The sequence below is a fragment of the Rhineura floridana genome, chromosome 14 (assembly GCF_030035675.1).
Source record: "Rhineura floridana isolate rRhiFlo1 chromosome 14, rRhiFlo1.hap2, whole genome shotgun sequence".
NCBI lineage: Eukaryota > Metazoa > Chordata > Lepidosauria > Squamata > Rhineuridae > Rhineura > Rhineura floridana.
The window spans coordinates 39,223,081-39,236,423 of NC_084493.1; the positions used below are offsets into that span (position 1 = coordinate 39,223,081).

The following is a 13,343-nucleotide window of genomic DNA, read 5'->3' on the forward strand; positions in this document are numbered from 1 at the left end:
GTACAGTACATCAAATTAGATACATTGTCAGTATCTCATTTGCAGATGGAGTGCTTGGCTATATGTGCAGAGGCACCACTGAGGCCTCCATCGCAGGACTGACGTTGTCTGGTGGCTTTCTTACCTGCCCTTCACCACGTTACAACGACATAAAAAGCATAGAAGATTAAAGTCATTTAAAACCGTCTGTTCTTGTTGCTTGCAGCCTGGCTGGATTTTATTGGACCAACCAGATGTTCCTTGCCAGCTGCAGGATCAAGAGTCTTCTCTTCCCACAGGCTGGGAAGAAAGGCAGGATGTCCTTGGCAGGACTTACTATGTCAACCATGCATCACGAAGGACACAGTGGAGAAGGCCAACTGCTCAGTAGGTCTCACTGCATCTTGTATGTTGTGGTGGTGATATTGCCAGTTGTCTGCGGGAGATGCTTAGAATTCCTCATCTGTGGACTGATTCAAAATCCTTTTCTGAGATGGCTGTGCAGCAGTCCCTGCTTATTTCCTAATTTCCATTTTAGAAAGAAAAGCACTTGACATTTTAAATGAAAGGAGATGGGGAGGAGATTACTTTGCATTTTTGGAGCTCCTTTCTTTGACTGGTCATGAGTACTGTGACGTCCTCCCCTGGTTCTCCCTGTCAGGTTCCCACCTGCTTGTGGCTACTGCCTTTCACTAGGCACCACCAGGGACACCACCAGTCCGGACTGTCCTTTATATGGTTTCTCACTCGGATCTAGCACAGATCTCACTAGATCCCACTGCTAGGCAACACTACCAGTCACGTCCTATAACCAATACTCCCAGAGACTTTGCCTGAGTCTCTCTCTAGCTGGTTACTTTTGTGACTGTGTGCTTATGCTGTTCCCAACCCCCTTGTATCTTTATAGATAAAGCATACAACTCTGGGTTGCTCTGGATACTTGACTTGTTACTATTTCTCCCTTCACCGCTGCCACCATCAGATACTGCTTCTGTTCAGCCTTGGTAATTACCTTGCCCTCCCTTCTGATCTGTATATCCCCCAGCCAAGGATCAGGCCTTTGGTAAACCAAATAAGTATTTATTAAATATCAGAAATAACAAGATTAGTTTTAGAATGTTTCACAAGCGTATGGTTTCATCTATTCCTGTTTTGTACTTGACTTATTATTAATCAGAACTCCAACTCCCTCTTTCTCCACACTCCTGACCTCCACCCTGATTCAACTGTCATTCTTCCATTTATACTCCCAGCCATTCAAACGCTCAGCCAATCATCCAGCATTCTACTGCTCATGTACTCCCCCCTCCTCTTTCACTCCACTTACCATATGTCTTCTATATAAACAGCACTTACCATATTTACACTATAAACAGGAACATCACAAGTACCTCTGACACTGTCTGTGCTCCTGGGTAGAGGGCTATCCAGTCATTGCTGTTCTGCTGTAAGCTACAAGCAGAATTGCAATTGACTTCCCAAATTATTGGGAATGTTGCACTTTCTCCCTGTGAATCTTGCAGTGTTCCATTCACACTAGTAGGCATGACGTAGCTGTGTGGGCAGAGGTCCAGTCATTTCCCCATCAGAGTTTTCTTCTAATAATTTACTTAAATTGTGATATAGTGTTCCTTATTTCAGTAGTATTTCACAAGAGTCCTCTGAATCTGGGGTGGGTGCTGACTTTTATTACCCCCAAAATCAGCACCAGGGGGCTTTATGTACAGCTTAGCAATACCACTTGATGTCCCTTTCTCTTCAGCTGCATCCAAGACAGAGAATGAGAGGGAGCGGACTAGGACTATTGTTCATCTCACAGCACTGGAGGGAGTATTATTATTATTATAGTTTATTTCTAGCCCATCTTTTGGCCAAAAGGCCCTCAAGGTGGCTTAGAAAAAATAAACACAAACATAGAAATACATATCAATAAAAACCATACCATTTACAAAAATTAAATAATAAGGTAGTAACATTATTAAAAAGAGAGCCCGTGTGGTGTAGTGGTTAGACTGTCGGACTACGACCTGGGAGACCAGGGTTTGAATCCCCACATAGCCACGAAGCTCACTGGGTGACCTTGGGCCAGTCACTGCCTCTCAGCCTCAGAGGGAGGCAATGGCAAACCACCTCTGAATACCGCTTACCATGAAAACCCTACTCAGAGGGTCGCCATAAGTTGGAATTGACTTGATGGCAGGCCATTTTCAACAATTACAACTTCCAATGAATACAAAACAGTCAGTGGGCCTAGTGGCTGGCCAGGAGGCGGCGCAGTCTTGGCCCCAAGGAAGAAGCGGGCAGCGGCAGTGGCAACCACGGCAGGAAAACTGCCTTGTAGAAAGAAGAAAGGCCAGGGAAATAAAAGCACAGGCAGAATGGAAAGGAACGAAAGACAAGGGGGTAAGAAATAGCTTGTAGCTGCCTCCTTCTTCGCCTGGGTTGTGCTTCCTCCCTCTTGCACTCACAATATATTAGAGATGGAGCATGTGCATATGTGTGGACATGAAGTATACAGAGTGGGCTTGGCAATGAGTTGTAGCAGCGGGAGGAGCCAGACGGTGACTAGGGTTGTCTCTGCCCTCCCCTGCATTCTCCTCACAGCCACTAGCAATACCAAACACCCACAACTGTTAAGAGCTGAGGAGAGATGCACACGAACGGTCGTCGTGTCGCCCTCCTTAGCCTTCTCAAGATGCTTGGAAGGAAGCGTCAGCTCCTCAGGCCCCAAGTCTCCAAGCCATCAACAGAAGCCTGCCCTTGGAAGGAAGGGGGTGATGATGGGGGGGGCTGTGAAGAGGATTGGGTTTTACAGACAGACTGTTGTCCTTTTTTCATCTTCATGGCCAGCCAGGCAAATTTTCTGGGAGTCCAGAATGAGGGTAGGTTTAGATTTATTAAATTTGAGTATTACTTCCCACTAAAGGAAAAAGTCCCAAAGCAAGTAAAAAAAATACAATAATACATTTATAAAAACAGGTTAAAATCATTTTAATAATATTGTCTAATATCATTGGTGCTGCCCAAATGCCTGGGAAAATGAAGACATCTTTGCATGGTGTTAGTGGAGGAGCAGCCTCAAAGATCCCAATTCCGTAACCCCCCCCCCATCTTTCTGATAATCTGCCAGGTTCATCTGTGCACTGCAAGGACTGAGCCATTCATGCCCCCTCTTAGGATCTGCCTTGTCTTCCCTCACCCCAGTTCACCTGGAAACCCCCCCCCCAAGAGAACAGTAAAGTATGCCTGTGTATGTAGAGTTTACCTTTTTGAAGAGTTGTTAACATGGCACAAAGAGAAGATTGCCCTCAGGAGAAGTTAAGTGAGTGGGAATGGTAAAATTGCTCAACCCCCACCTTTTGAAAAAGGTGAAGAGTTCCACTGAGGGCATCTACACTTGCAGGGATTGCACTCCTCTTCTGGCCTTTTTTAAAAAAAAAACTTGGACTTTTTGTGGTTTGGGAAAAAGTTGAAAGAAAACATGAAAAAAAATGCAAGAGGCTTTTGATTCCATAAGGACATTATGTGGAAACCATCCCCATCCCCATTAAAAAGTGAGGGATCAAAGTATGACAGTTCTGCCCTTAAAAACTCAGTCTAGAAGAGCCCTGTATCAGGTGTGAAGCTTGTCAGTGCTTCCACTTGTTGAAACTGCTGCTGAAAGTACTACCGAATGCCTTGTGTTGGGTCTGCTTCTCAGCCACCTACGTGACTTAACCTTGTGGTTTGCCTGGATTCCCTGAGAAAGCCAGTCTTTCTTTTATATTTTGCTTCTTCAAATACTTGAAGCCTCAGAATCCTTCCACCTTCCATGTTGCCCTAACAACCTCTTTGTACAGGGACAGCGGACCTGATGCCGAGATGGGTGATACTCAGTGGGAAGTGCAGTGTGCTTTGGCTCATCGGCATCAAATCACTGAGGAAGTGGAGAACCTTGACCACAGAGAAGCTCCTGAGGTGGGAACTGCATTTTTCATTGCTTCTTGCTGAATAAATGCTTATTGACATTCCAGTTCTGATGAAGGCTTTTGTGTTTTTCAATGTGTGTGCGTTTTTAAAAAAGAGCTGGGAGATCATAACAGAAGATGAAGCAACCATGTACAGCAGCCAGACTCCCCAGGCAACTGTGCCACAGAGCAACTCTGATGAAGAGACCTGCCTTGCAGAAGAACTGAACGCTGCACTTACTGTCTCTGGGAGGTCAACTGCTGTCCGTGCAGCGTCCTGCACTGTAAGGATGATGATAAATCAAACGTTGCAGTGGTATAATTCTATATCCTGTTTTCTTATCATGCTTTCAGTAACCATAGTAGCAACTGAATGTCACCTTTTTGCATTGGCTGCTCATTTCTTTGCAACATTAATTGTAGATCTTCATCTAAAGGCATTTTCCCTTTGTTCTTCAAGAATGACTTTAACAGAAGAGGTAGCCTGCAGACTCACCAGGCTGAGGAATACCCAGCACTTCCTGTTGTAAGTTGTGCTCTGAATTACCCTGCCCAATTATGACCAGTCTAAACCCTTTTATTGTGTGCTATCAAGTCACATGCTGCTTCAGTGTTACAGTATTTATTTACCAAGCAATAGGAGGAAATATCAGAATGGTCTATAAGGTGTCCCTGTGGGGAGGGCAGCTTAGCTCAAAAACGAGGTGATGAGCGAAGGGGACTGTATGTGTTTCAACCATCAGCAGTTTCAGAACGCATGGGAAAATGAGCAGCAAATCTGAAAATGAGCAACATTACTTTCACTGTTGGTGTTTGAAATTCATTCCTAGGTTCCAAAATGGGACTGGATAGAATTTTGCTGACTGACAGGGAAGATGCTGGCAACCTCCTCTTTCTGTTGTTCAGATGGATGGGCAGGGGCTGGGATGCCCTCCGAGTGCTGCTGTTTGTTAGTCTGCCACCTCTGCCCTGTTCATTGGTGGAGGGGGATACTGGCTACTGGGAGGTGGAGTTGGTCTGGATTGGCAACTGCCTGACACAGCAGGTGGTTTCGCTGGCATGCATGGCCTTCTCAGTTGTGAACTCTCTTCCTAAAAGACTTGGGATTTTTGTGCTGTGATGTGTCTGAGTGCAGAAAAAAATCCATGTCACCTTTCCAACAAATTCTAACCTCTTCTTCTTCCTCTTCCTCTTCTTCTTCCTCTTCCTCTTCTTCTTCTTCAAAGTTACTGCCTACTTCATCCGGGCTGCCTCCAGGCTGGGAAGTCAGGAAGGATGACAAAGGAAGGCCTTACTATATAGACCACAACTCCCAAACGACTACGTGGAAGAAGCCAGCCGTACAAGTACCGTTTTCTGCTCATGTTCTCCTAGTATAGGATGAGGATTGCTACATGGAGTTTGGCCACATCACAAACATGTGCAGGGGACAATTCATGCCTATTCAGGCTTCCCTTGCAAATCTTGTTGGAGAGGAAAATGGCCACCCTCAAAGTCCTTTATTGATTTCATTGGTGCCCTGTGAAAACCCTGGGGTCAGGATAGGAGCTTGGCATTTATGTGGGCTTCCTCAATTGCAAAGATGCATTTAAACTAAGGATTTGGAAGCTGTAGCACTTCAGCTGTTGTCAAATGCCATCTGCCCGAGCCAGCATGACCAACAGTTTGGGATGGTGGAACTTGCAGTGCAGTATCTGGAGGGCCACAGGGTCCTGGTCCTGGTCCTGGTTTTAGAGGAACATGGCCACAGATCAACCGTTCCTGATGTCTGCACATGCCACATCTTCAGGGTTTGTATGCATCAATATGGGATGATATCACCAGAAATTACATTAGGAGCTCATCCTGTGTCCTGTTGGGGAATCTTGAAACGTGTTTCCCAGGACAGCCTTTCTCAACCTTTGGGTCCCCATATGTTGCTGGACCACAGCTCCCATCAGCCCCAGCCAGTATGGCCAATGATCAGGGATTATGGGAAAGTTTGGGTAAGGCTGTCCTAGGAAAAATGTTTCACTGGTTTCAAGATGCCCCAATAGGACACAGGATGAGAGAGATGCTGCCAGCTCTGAAGGATAAATTGTCATCCTTAGTGACTGTGGAAGAGGGGGTGGTACCTCTTTGGGCAAGGCCTATAGATCATTAGTAGTACAGCACCTGCTTCTGGTATATCTAAGATCTCATTTTTATCTCTAGCGCAAAGATCTGGAAAAGATCTGCCTGTGCCCAAAACGCTGGAGAGCCACTGCCAGTTAGAGGGGGAAATTGTGGGCATGTAGACCAGTGGTCTGATGTTGGCTGCTTCCAGGTGGGGGCCTTGTATCTCAGATGGGATCTGATTTTTATGGGGACAAAATTTAACGCCTGACTGTCCTCGTGCTCCGTTTTTCGTATTAGCGTATTCAGAGTTATTCTGCTGTTTCCCGGCAAGACCAGCGGGTGATAGGGTTGGGGCTCGCTGGCTGGCCCCGATCCTACTGCACTTCTGACAAACTGGAGTGCAGTCTCACCCCGTTTTTCTTTATTTCCTCTAAGTGCTGCTTTAATCTGGTTCGACTAAAGTCCTGCTGGAGGAAAAGACTTTGCTCATGGAGTGCCAGCACGCAAGCAAGCATCTCTCTCTTTCTTGCAAGCAAGCAAGCTTCAATCTCTCTCCCTCTCTGTTTCGTTTTCCTGTTTCTGCTATTGGGAAAGGACAAAAGGGAGAAAGTCTTGCCTGCATACGCCCCGGCTTCTCTCTCCCTGTCACCACGGGAGGGAGGGAGGCTTGGGGGAGACATCCTTTAGCCCCGCCTAATAGCAGCTGCATTGGATGAGGGCATTGCACTTCTGCCTTCCCCTAGCTCCAGAGATAAAGCAGAGGGAGAGTTAGAGTGATATCTCACTGAAGCTTTCTGAGTTCACTATAGAGAAAAATCTGGTAACAGGGAAGAACCGCGGAAACTGGAACCCTTCACGACCAATCCACAATCAGAACAGACATACGGATTATCAGGGAGTTCAATCTGAAGCCTGCTTTTTGTGAAATCTGACTCCATCTCTAGTGGGTGGTCCCTGACAGAATGGTTATGTGCTGGTTTTGTCCCCTCTTCTGGGCCTAAGTACAAGTATTTCTGTGTATGTTTGTAAACACCTTTTTAAAAAATCCCCCCGCAGAAAGTACGCAGAAGCAAAGGTTGCCAGACCCTACTTACCGTGCTTCACAGTGAGCAAACTGAAGGCTTGGTTGTGGGGAGGGGGCATTTTTCCCAATTTGGTGGTGTTCATATTTTTAATGCATCGGTCTTGTGCAATGCTAGTATCAAGCTGTACTAAAATTCTGATACACAAGACCTCTGCATTAATTTTTCTAAAAGAAAAAAAGTCCCAACATAAGTACTCCAGTTTACAGTCTCCAAGGTCACCTGCCACATGTGCTGAAAACTTGAGAGAACCATTCCTCTGAATTAGGTCACTGAAATGCCAACATGCCTTTAGCATCTAGGTGGAAATAGGCATGTTTGTATTACTTGGGCCACCAGAAACAAAATGGCTGGTCGTGCTCAGGTAAGAAACAACTGAAAGTGGGGGTGTGGCGACAGGGATCCACCCACTGAAACATCACCACACACATGACAAAGAACCCCCTCCCAATATGCCAATAAGCTTCCACAGCAGTAGTGACTGCAGATATATAAGGGGTTATTTTTATTTAATGGATTTTTTGTGGTAAAACACAATCTGGATTAAATGTTTTTAAGTATGGGCTGGTACTTTTGTGACAACTCTATCATGTGGACAGGCACTTGTCTGGTATGCTTTAAGTTGGATTCCTGCATTCAGAGGAGGTTGGACTCGATGGCCTTATAGGCCCCTTCCACCTCTACGATTCTATGATTCTTTAAGGACGGTGTGAAAAACCTGCATGCATGAGAGTAAGTGCTTCCAGGGGGAAGTTTATTTTGGAATTGGCGCTGCGCATGCACTCAGGTCTTCAGGGCATCTGCCCATCATCATCACCCCCATCAAAATGCCCACACTTTTTTTCATTTAATCCTGACCTCCTCTCTGAGATATTGTACTGCCCTACAAATCTGAAAAAATGCGAACACAATTTGGGTTGGTCTTTCACAGCCCAATCCACTTCCTGTGTAGCTTGGAAGAATTTGGTGACATGTGCCTCAGAGCATATTTGTAGGGCGGTACAATATCTCAGAGAGGAGGTCAGTTCTCCTCCCCTGGTGCATTCACTATAGCTGCCCAATATCCCTGCTTTTTAAAGTTTCGTAGAAATATCTGTTGGCTATAGGTACATTCTTAAACTGCAAGGTTTTTTGCCTATTAGTGAATTTCCCTGCTTTTTAGTCTGGGAGGTAAGAAATGGGATCCTGTGCAAGTTGGTGGAGAGTGGATTGATCATTTGCATGCTTATTGAGTTCAGTGGGATTTACTCCCCTGCAGTGCTTAGGATAGGTGAAACTGATCACAGGCAATGGAGAGGGGAGCAGGCAAGAGGGGAAGGAGGAGGGCAGGTTTGATCATTTGCATGTTTATTGAGTTCAGTGGGATTTACTCTTGTGCAATCATGCTTAGGATAGGTGAAACTGACTTGGGGGGAGGGGAGGAGATTGGGTGGGTGAGCATTGGGCAGAGGGGAAGCCCCTTTCCTTTCCAAAAGCAAAACATTGTGAACATTATCATTCTTCTTCAGGGTTTCCCCCACCTTTTTATTCTACAGCAGGCACATGTAGCCTCCTACGCAGATTTTAACCAAAGCTGTCCCTGGCCACATCCACACCAGACTTTTTTTCACTTTAGACAGTCATGGCTTCTTCCAAAGTGTCCTGGGAAGTGTAGTTTGTGAAGGGTGCTGAGAGTTGCTAGGAGCGGCCCTGTTCCCCTCACAGAGCTTCAATCAGAACGGCTGACTGTTCAACCCCTCTGGCCACTGGAGCTCTGTCAGGGGAATAGGAGTCTCCTCTCGGCACCCTTCACAAACTACACTTCCCAAGATTATTTGGAGGAAGCCATGACTGTCTAAAGTGTAATAAAGATCTGGTGTGGGCAAGCCCAGCAGCTGTGACTCTGGCTTTTAGAACACTGACAGTTGGTTCTTACTGGGCTTTTCATTGACTTCAATGCTAAATTTTTAAATTAATTAAAAATCGGCCAGGCATTTTTTAAACTTTTAAACTGCAGAAGATGAAGGTCAGAGTATGGGGCAAGATTCATAATAGCATTACAGGTACTCTGTGAACATGTCTGATCATTTCAACAAATTAGGAGAACTCTGATAGAAAAAAGTCCAGAAGGGGTCTGTTTTTTCTCTCTCTTTTTACTCCTTGATTCTCTCTGACTGTTTTGTGTATCGCCATGAAAATTTAGAGGGTTGTTAAGCAAGCGTTTCTGAGTTCAGGGCTATAAGTTTTGTAAGGTTTTGTTTTGAAATGAGTTTATGGGAAGCATCAGAATGGCATGGGGGGTATTTTCAATTTAACATTGCGGAATATGAAAAATCCATGCTGGCTGTAGTGTACAGCCACTCTTGTGGCTGTATAATAAAAATGTGAGCCCAACTGACAGGTGGCGCTGCAAACTATATCACAGCAGGGGAGGAGGGAGCAGGGAGCAGCTCAGGCCAGCTGTGGAGGGACATTCCACAGGGGAGGGGGAAAAGTGAGGGGGGGGCTTAGCCAGCTCTAAAGGGAAGTGGGGAAGGAGGCTTGGCTAGGTCTAACCTCCCCCCCACTAACTCATTAGACCAGTGGTGGGGAAGCATTTTTGCTCCCGCCCTGTGGGCCAACTTTTAACAGGTGTCAATCATATGACATTACAGCTATGTCATGTGATTGTCACTGAGGTTGCCCCTGATACCTGTTAAAGTTGGCCGACAGAGTGGGAGCAAAAACAGTTCCCCACCCCTGGTCTGATGAGTTCATCTGGGGGAATTGGGGGGGTCTAAGAGTACAGGCATTGGTGAGGGGGGTGGGGATGGTGAGCAATGTGAGCGGGTTGGAGGCCCTAGCAAAACAAATAATTTGAAATTGCCCCAATAAATACACAAGCCTCCATTTTGCCTACTGTGAAACATGAACTAAGAATGGTAACATTTGCTTTTTTGCACTTCCTGGGATTTTTTTAAGTGTGCATGCACAGGTACAGAAATAGCTACACACATGCCCAGGACAGAAAAAGGCCAGGGGGAGGAATGATGGGGGGGGGGACAAAAAACAAAACAAACCTCTGAATATATTCCCTCAAGCTCCAACCACTAATGTGAATGTAAGTGACAGAATAGCAATTCGTGTGCATGACTGGGGTGGGGTGGGGGGTGAGGAAGGGAACAGGTAGAAGTTAACATGCTAAATATATGCAAAGAAAAATCTGATTGGAGTGACCTATTTGCAGGATGAGGCCCCTGTCTTGAAGTGCCCAATATGTGACATGATCAGTCCTGAAAAGAATTTGGGATTCTTTGCCATTTATCTCTAAGGCTCTGGGCAGCTCACAGTTCAGCGGTTCTTACTTGTGGCGTTGGGCAAGGTATGAGTTTTGCACTACCTTCATTTCATGGACAGCCGTATAACTTCTTGCATTCCCAATTTTCCGGTAGATGGGTGTGGATGTGGGTCAGCAGGCCACCGCTCCACTTTCTTCCACCAGACAACAGTCCACATCAGGTGACTCACTGCAGCAGTCATTCCATGAGAAGAAAATATCTGAAACTCTTCAAGGATTTCTCCCGAAAGGCTGGGAAGTTCGTAATGCACCAAGTGGGAGGTCTTTCTTTATTGACCACAATACCAAAACAACAACATGGGTAGGTAACTTTTGGATTTAATGTTTTTAACCTCAGGAGGACAGAAGCAAGAGGTGAGGATGGTTTCCCAGATTTGAAAATTCAGTCAAGAGCAATGCAAGGCCCTTGACACTGGCCACGGGTGCTTGGCTCGCCAAGTGACCTTTGCTGACCTGCGGACACTTTCTGGTAGATGCAGGAGGAGGAGGCTGCAGCTTCTTTTGAGGAATCTTTGCAGCAGCTATACTAGCTCTTGCTGAGGGAAGTCCTGGTTTGTCCTCTTGAAAGGCTCAGTTCAAGGTTCATTTCCATGTAAACTGCATCCTCCTTGTTTGCTAACAGGCCCTGTATTTTCACAGTCCCTCCCCTGCTGATTCCTTGCTGTGTTGCTTCTCCTGCCAGCTGCTTGGATTATGCTCTTAGTAGCCATTTATTTGTTGTGAATACAGTAGGGCCCCGCTTACCAGCACTCCGCTAATGCAGCGGCTTTCCTCCCCTCTTTAAAAGCCGATTTTGCGGCATTTTCGCACGACGTGCCCGATTAAAGTAAATGGGGTTCTGTCTTATGGCGATTTCCACTTTACGGCAGGGGTCCGGAACGGAACCCGCCGTATAAGCAGGGCCCTACTGTACACAGAAACAAAACCAATACATGAGCAAGCAATTCCTCTGGCTGCAAAGAAAAATGCCTTGAGAATAAGCCCACTGTTAAAAACAAAGAATAGAAGGGCTGAGTCAGAGCTCCAACTCCTGGTCTCAAATCCTAGCTTTGCACATCAATATCACTTTCAGGAGAACATTCAGTCATTAGCTGGAGGGAAACTACTAACAAAAGGAACAGTTGTCCTGAAAAAAGCAGAAGTCACTTTTAAAAGAAATGGGGAGTTTGAGAAGACACATTCAAGCAGCTGTATTGGATCTGCTGGTTGAAAGCTGCACCCCAAGCACGCTAAGTCCCTAGGAAAATGAGGCTTACTTCTGAGTAAACTCATTATTTTCCACATGGAGATAGCATTGCTGGATTTTGCTCTGTATGAAGTGTCATATGGAACCACATGTTTTAATTCTGTTTCTACCTGCTTGTGCTAAAACAGCTAAAGCAACCTTCATTTAGCAGCTAGACAGGAATCTTAAATGCTCATTGCTAAAATAGTATTTTAACAGTGTTTTGTTTGTCAAAGGATGACCCCAGATTGAAAATTCCAGCTCATATGAGGAGGAAGACCTCTTTGGACCCTGTAGATCTTGGTCCTTTACCAGTAAGTGTCTGTCTTTTGGTATTTTAAGTACTTTAGATCTCTCAGTGTGCCATTTTAAGCAGAAATATTTAAAATGCTGCTGTTGAAATCCGTGGAAACACAATCGTTAAGCATCCTGCCAAATATCACTTAAGAATTTCACTCTTTTCTTTAGCCAGGCTGGGAAGAGAGAATACATACAGATGGAAGAACATTCTACATAAACCACAGTATGTAGAAAATGTAATATTTTCTCCTTATCTGTTTTGCTTAGCCTAACTGGAACTAATGCATGTATACGTTTGCAGACACCAAAACAACTCAGTGGGAAGATCCTCGCTTGCAGAACATAGCGATAACTGGACCAGTAAGATTACCTATATTACTTTCAAAGCAATCATAGTGGCTATTTATTTATTTATTTATTGTTTGATTTATATCCCGCCCTTCCTCCCAGCAGGAGCCCAGGGCAGCAAACAAAATCACTAAAACACTTTAAAAGATCATAAAAACAGGCTTTAAAATACATTAAAACAAAACGTCTTTAAAAACATTTTTAAAAGATTTCAAGACATCTTTAAAAAAAAGTTAAAAGCATTTTTTTAAAAAAGGTTTAAAAACATATTAAAAAGCAATTCCGACACAGACACAGACTGGGATAAGATCTGAATTGTTGAAAGAGGAAGCTAGCCAAGTGTTTGCATCCCCTGTTCATGCTGGGACACCTTCACCCCTGAAGTACACTCATAAATCCTGCAAATTAAAGATTTATCCTTCTGAGCAATCGTTAACCCATATGGAGGAAATAAGAGGATACAAAATGGTTCAGAAGCATTTTTACAATTCCTTTAAAAGTGAGAATGTGACTAAAATGGGCTGCGCACTGAATTGGTGGTAACAGGTAATGGTGTTGAAGTTAGAAGGGGGGCAGGGCTTGTCAAGATGAACATTTCCTAGAGCTCATTATAAGCTGAGTCAATACTCAAGTTTGGGCCTGTCTTGTAATAACGTTGGCCTGGCATCATCATTCTTTCTTACACACGCCCCTTCCCTTCTCCCAAAAACATAACTCCCTACGAGGCCTGCATTACTTCCTGGTAACTGAACAGGGAAATGGCATCATCCCAAGCATTGGGAACTCTGGGGCACGTAGTTTCCCATGGCACCTGAGCACTTGGGACTGTTGAATGCCCTGGGAACTACAACTATGATCAGATCACTCCTTACTGTTTTTTAGGTGGCCCCCAAAAATGTCTTTATTTCTAATTAGGCTGATTGTCTTTTTGTGGCCGTTTTTAGTCCCTGTGCTGGAATGGCTGAAATAGATGGCATGGCTTCACAGTTTTCTGCTCATTATTATTCTGTTGTTTATTTTAATATATATGTTTTAAACTGATTTTATCA

The 13,343-nt window shown here is 44.9% G+C and overlaps 1 protein-coding gene across 3 annotated transcripts in view; it reads left to right on the top strand.

Annotated features, from left to right (window-relative positions):
* The window catches only part of NEDD4 (NEDD4 E3 ubiquitin protein ligase), an 87,810-nt gene that overhangs the window by 44,426 nt on the left and 30,041 nt on the right, over positions 1–13,343 (top strand). For all 3 annotated transcript variants that reach the window (XM_061595930.1, XM_061595928.1, XM_061595929.1), the window contains exons 9-17: positions 206–366; positions 3,819–3,936; positions 4,043–4,210; positions 4,387–4,452; positions 5,153–5,272; positions 10,516–10,722; positions 11,883–11,960; positions 12,115–12,169; positions 12,248–12,306. In XM_061595930.1, coding sequence (XP_061451914.1) covers positions 206–366; positions 3,819–3,936; positions 4,043–4,210; positions 4,387–4,452; positions 5,153–5,272; positions 10,516–10,722; positions 11,883–11,960; positions 12,115–12,169; positions 12,248–12,306 — 1,032 coding nt within the window. The remainder of the gene's footprint in view (positions 1–205; positions 367–3,818; positions 3,937–4,042; positions 4,211–4,386; positions 4,453–5,152; positions 5,273–10,515; positions 10,723–11,882; positions 11,961–12,114; positions 12,170–12,247; positions 12,307–13,343) is intronic.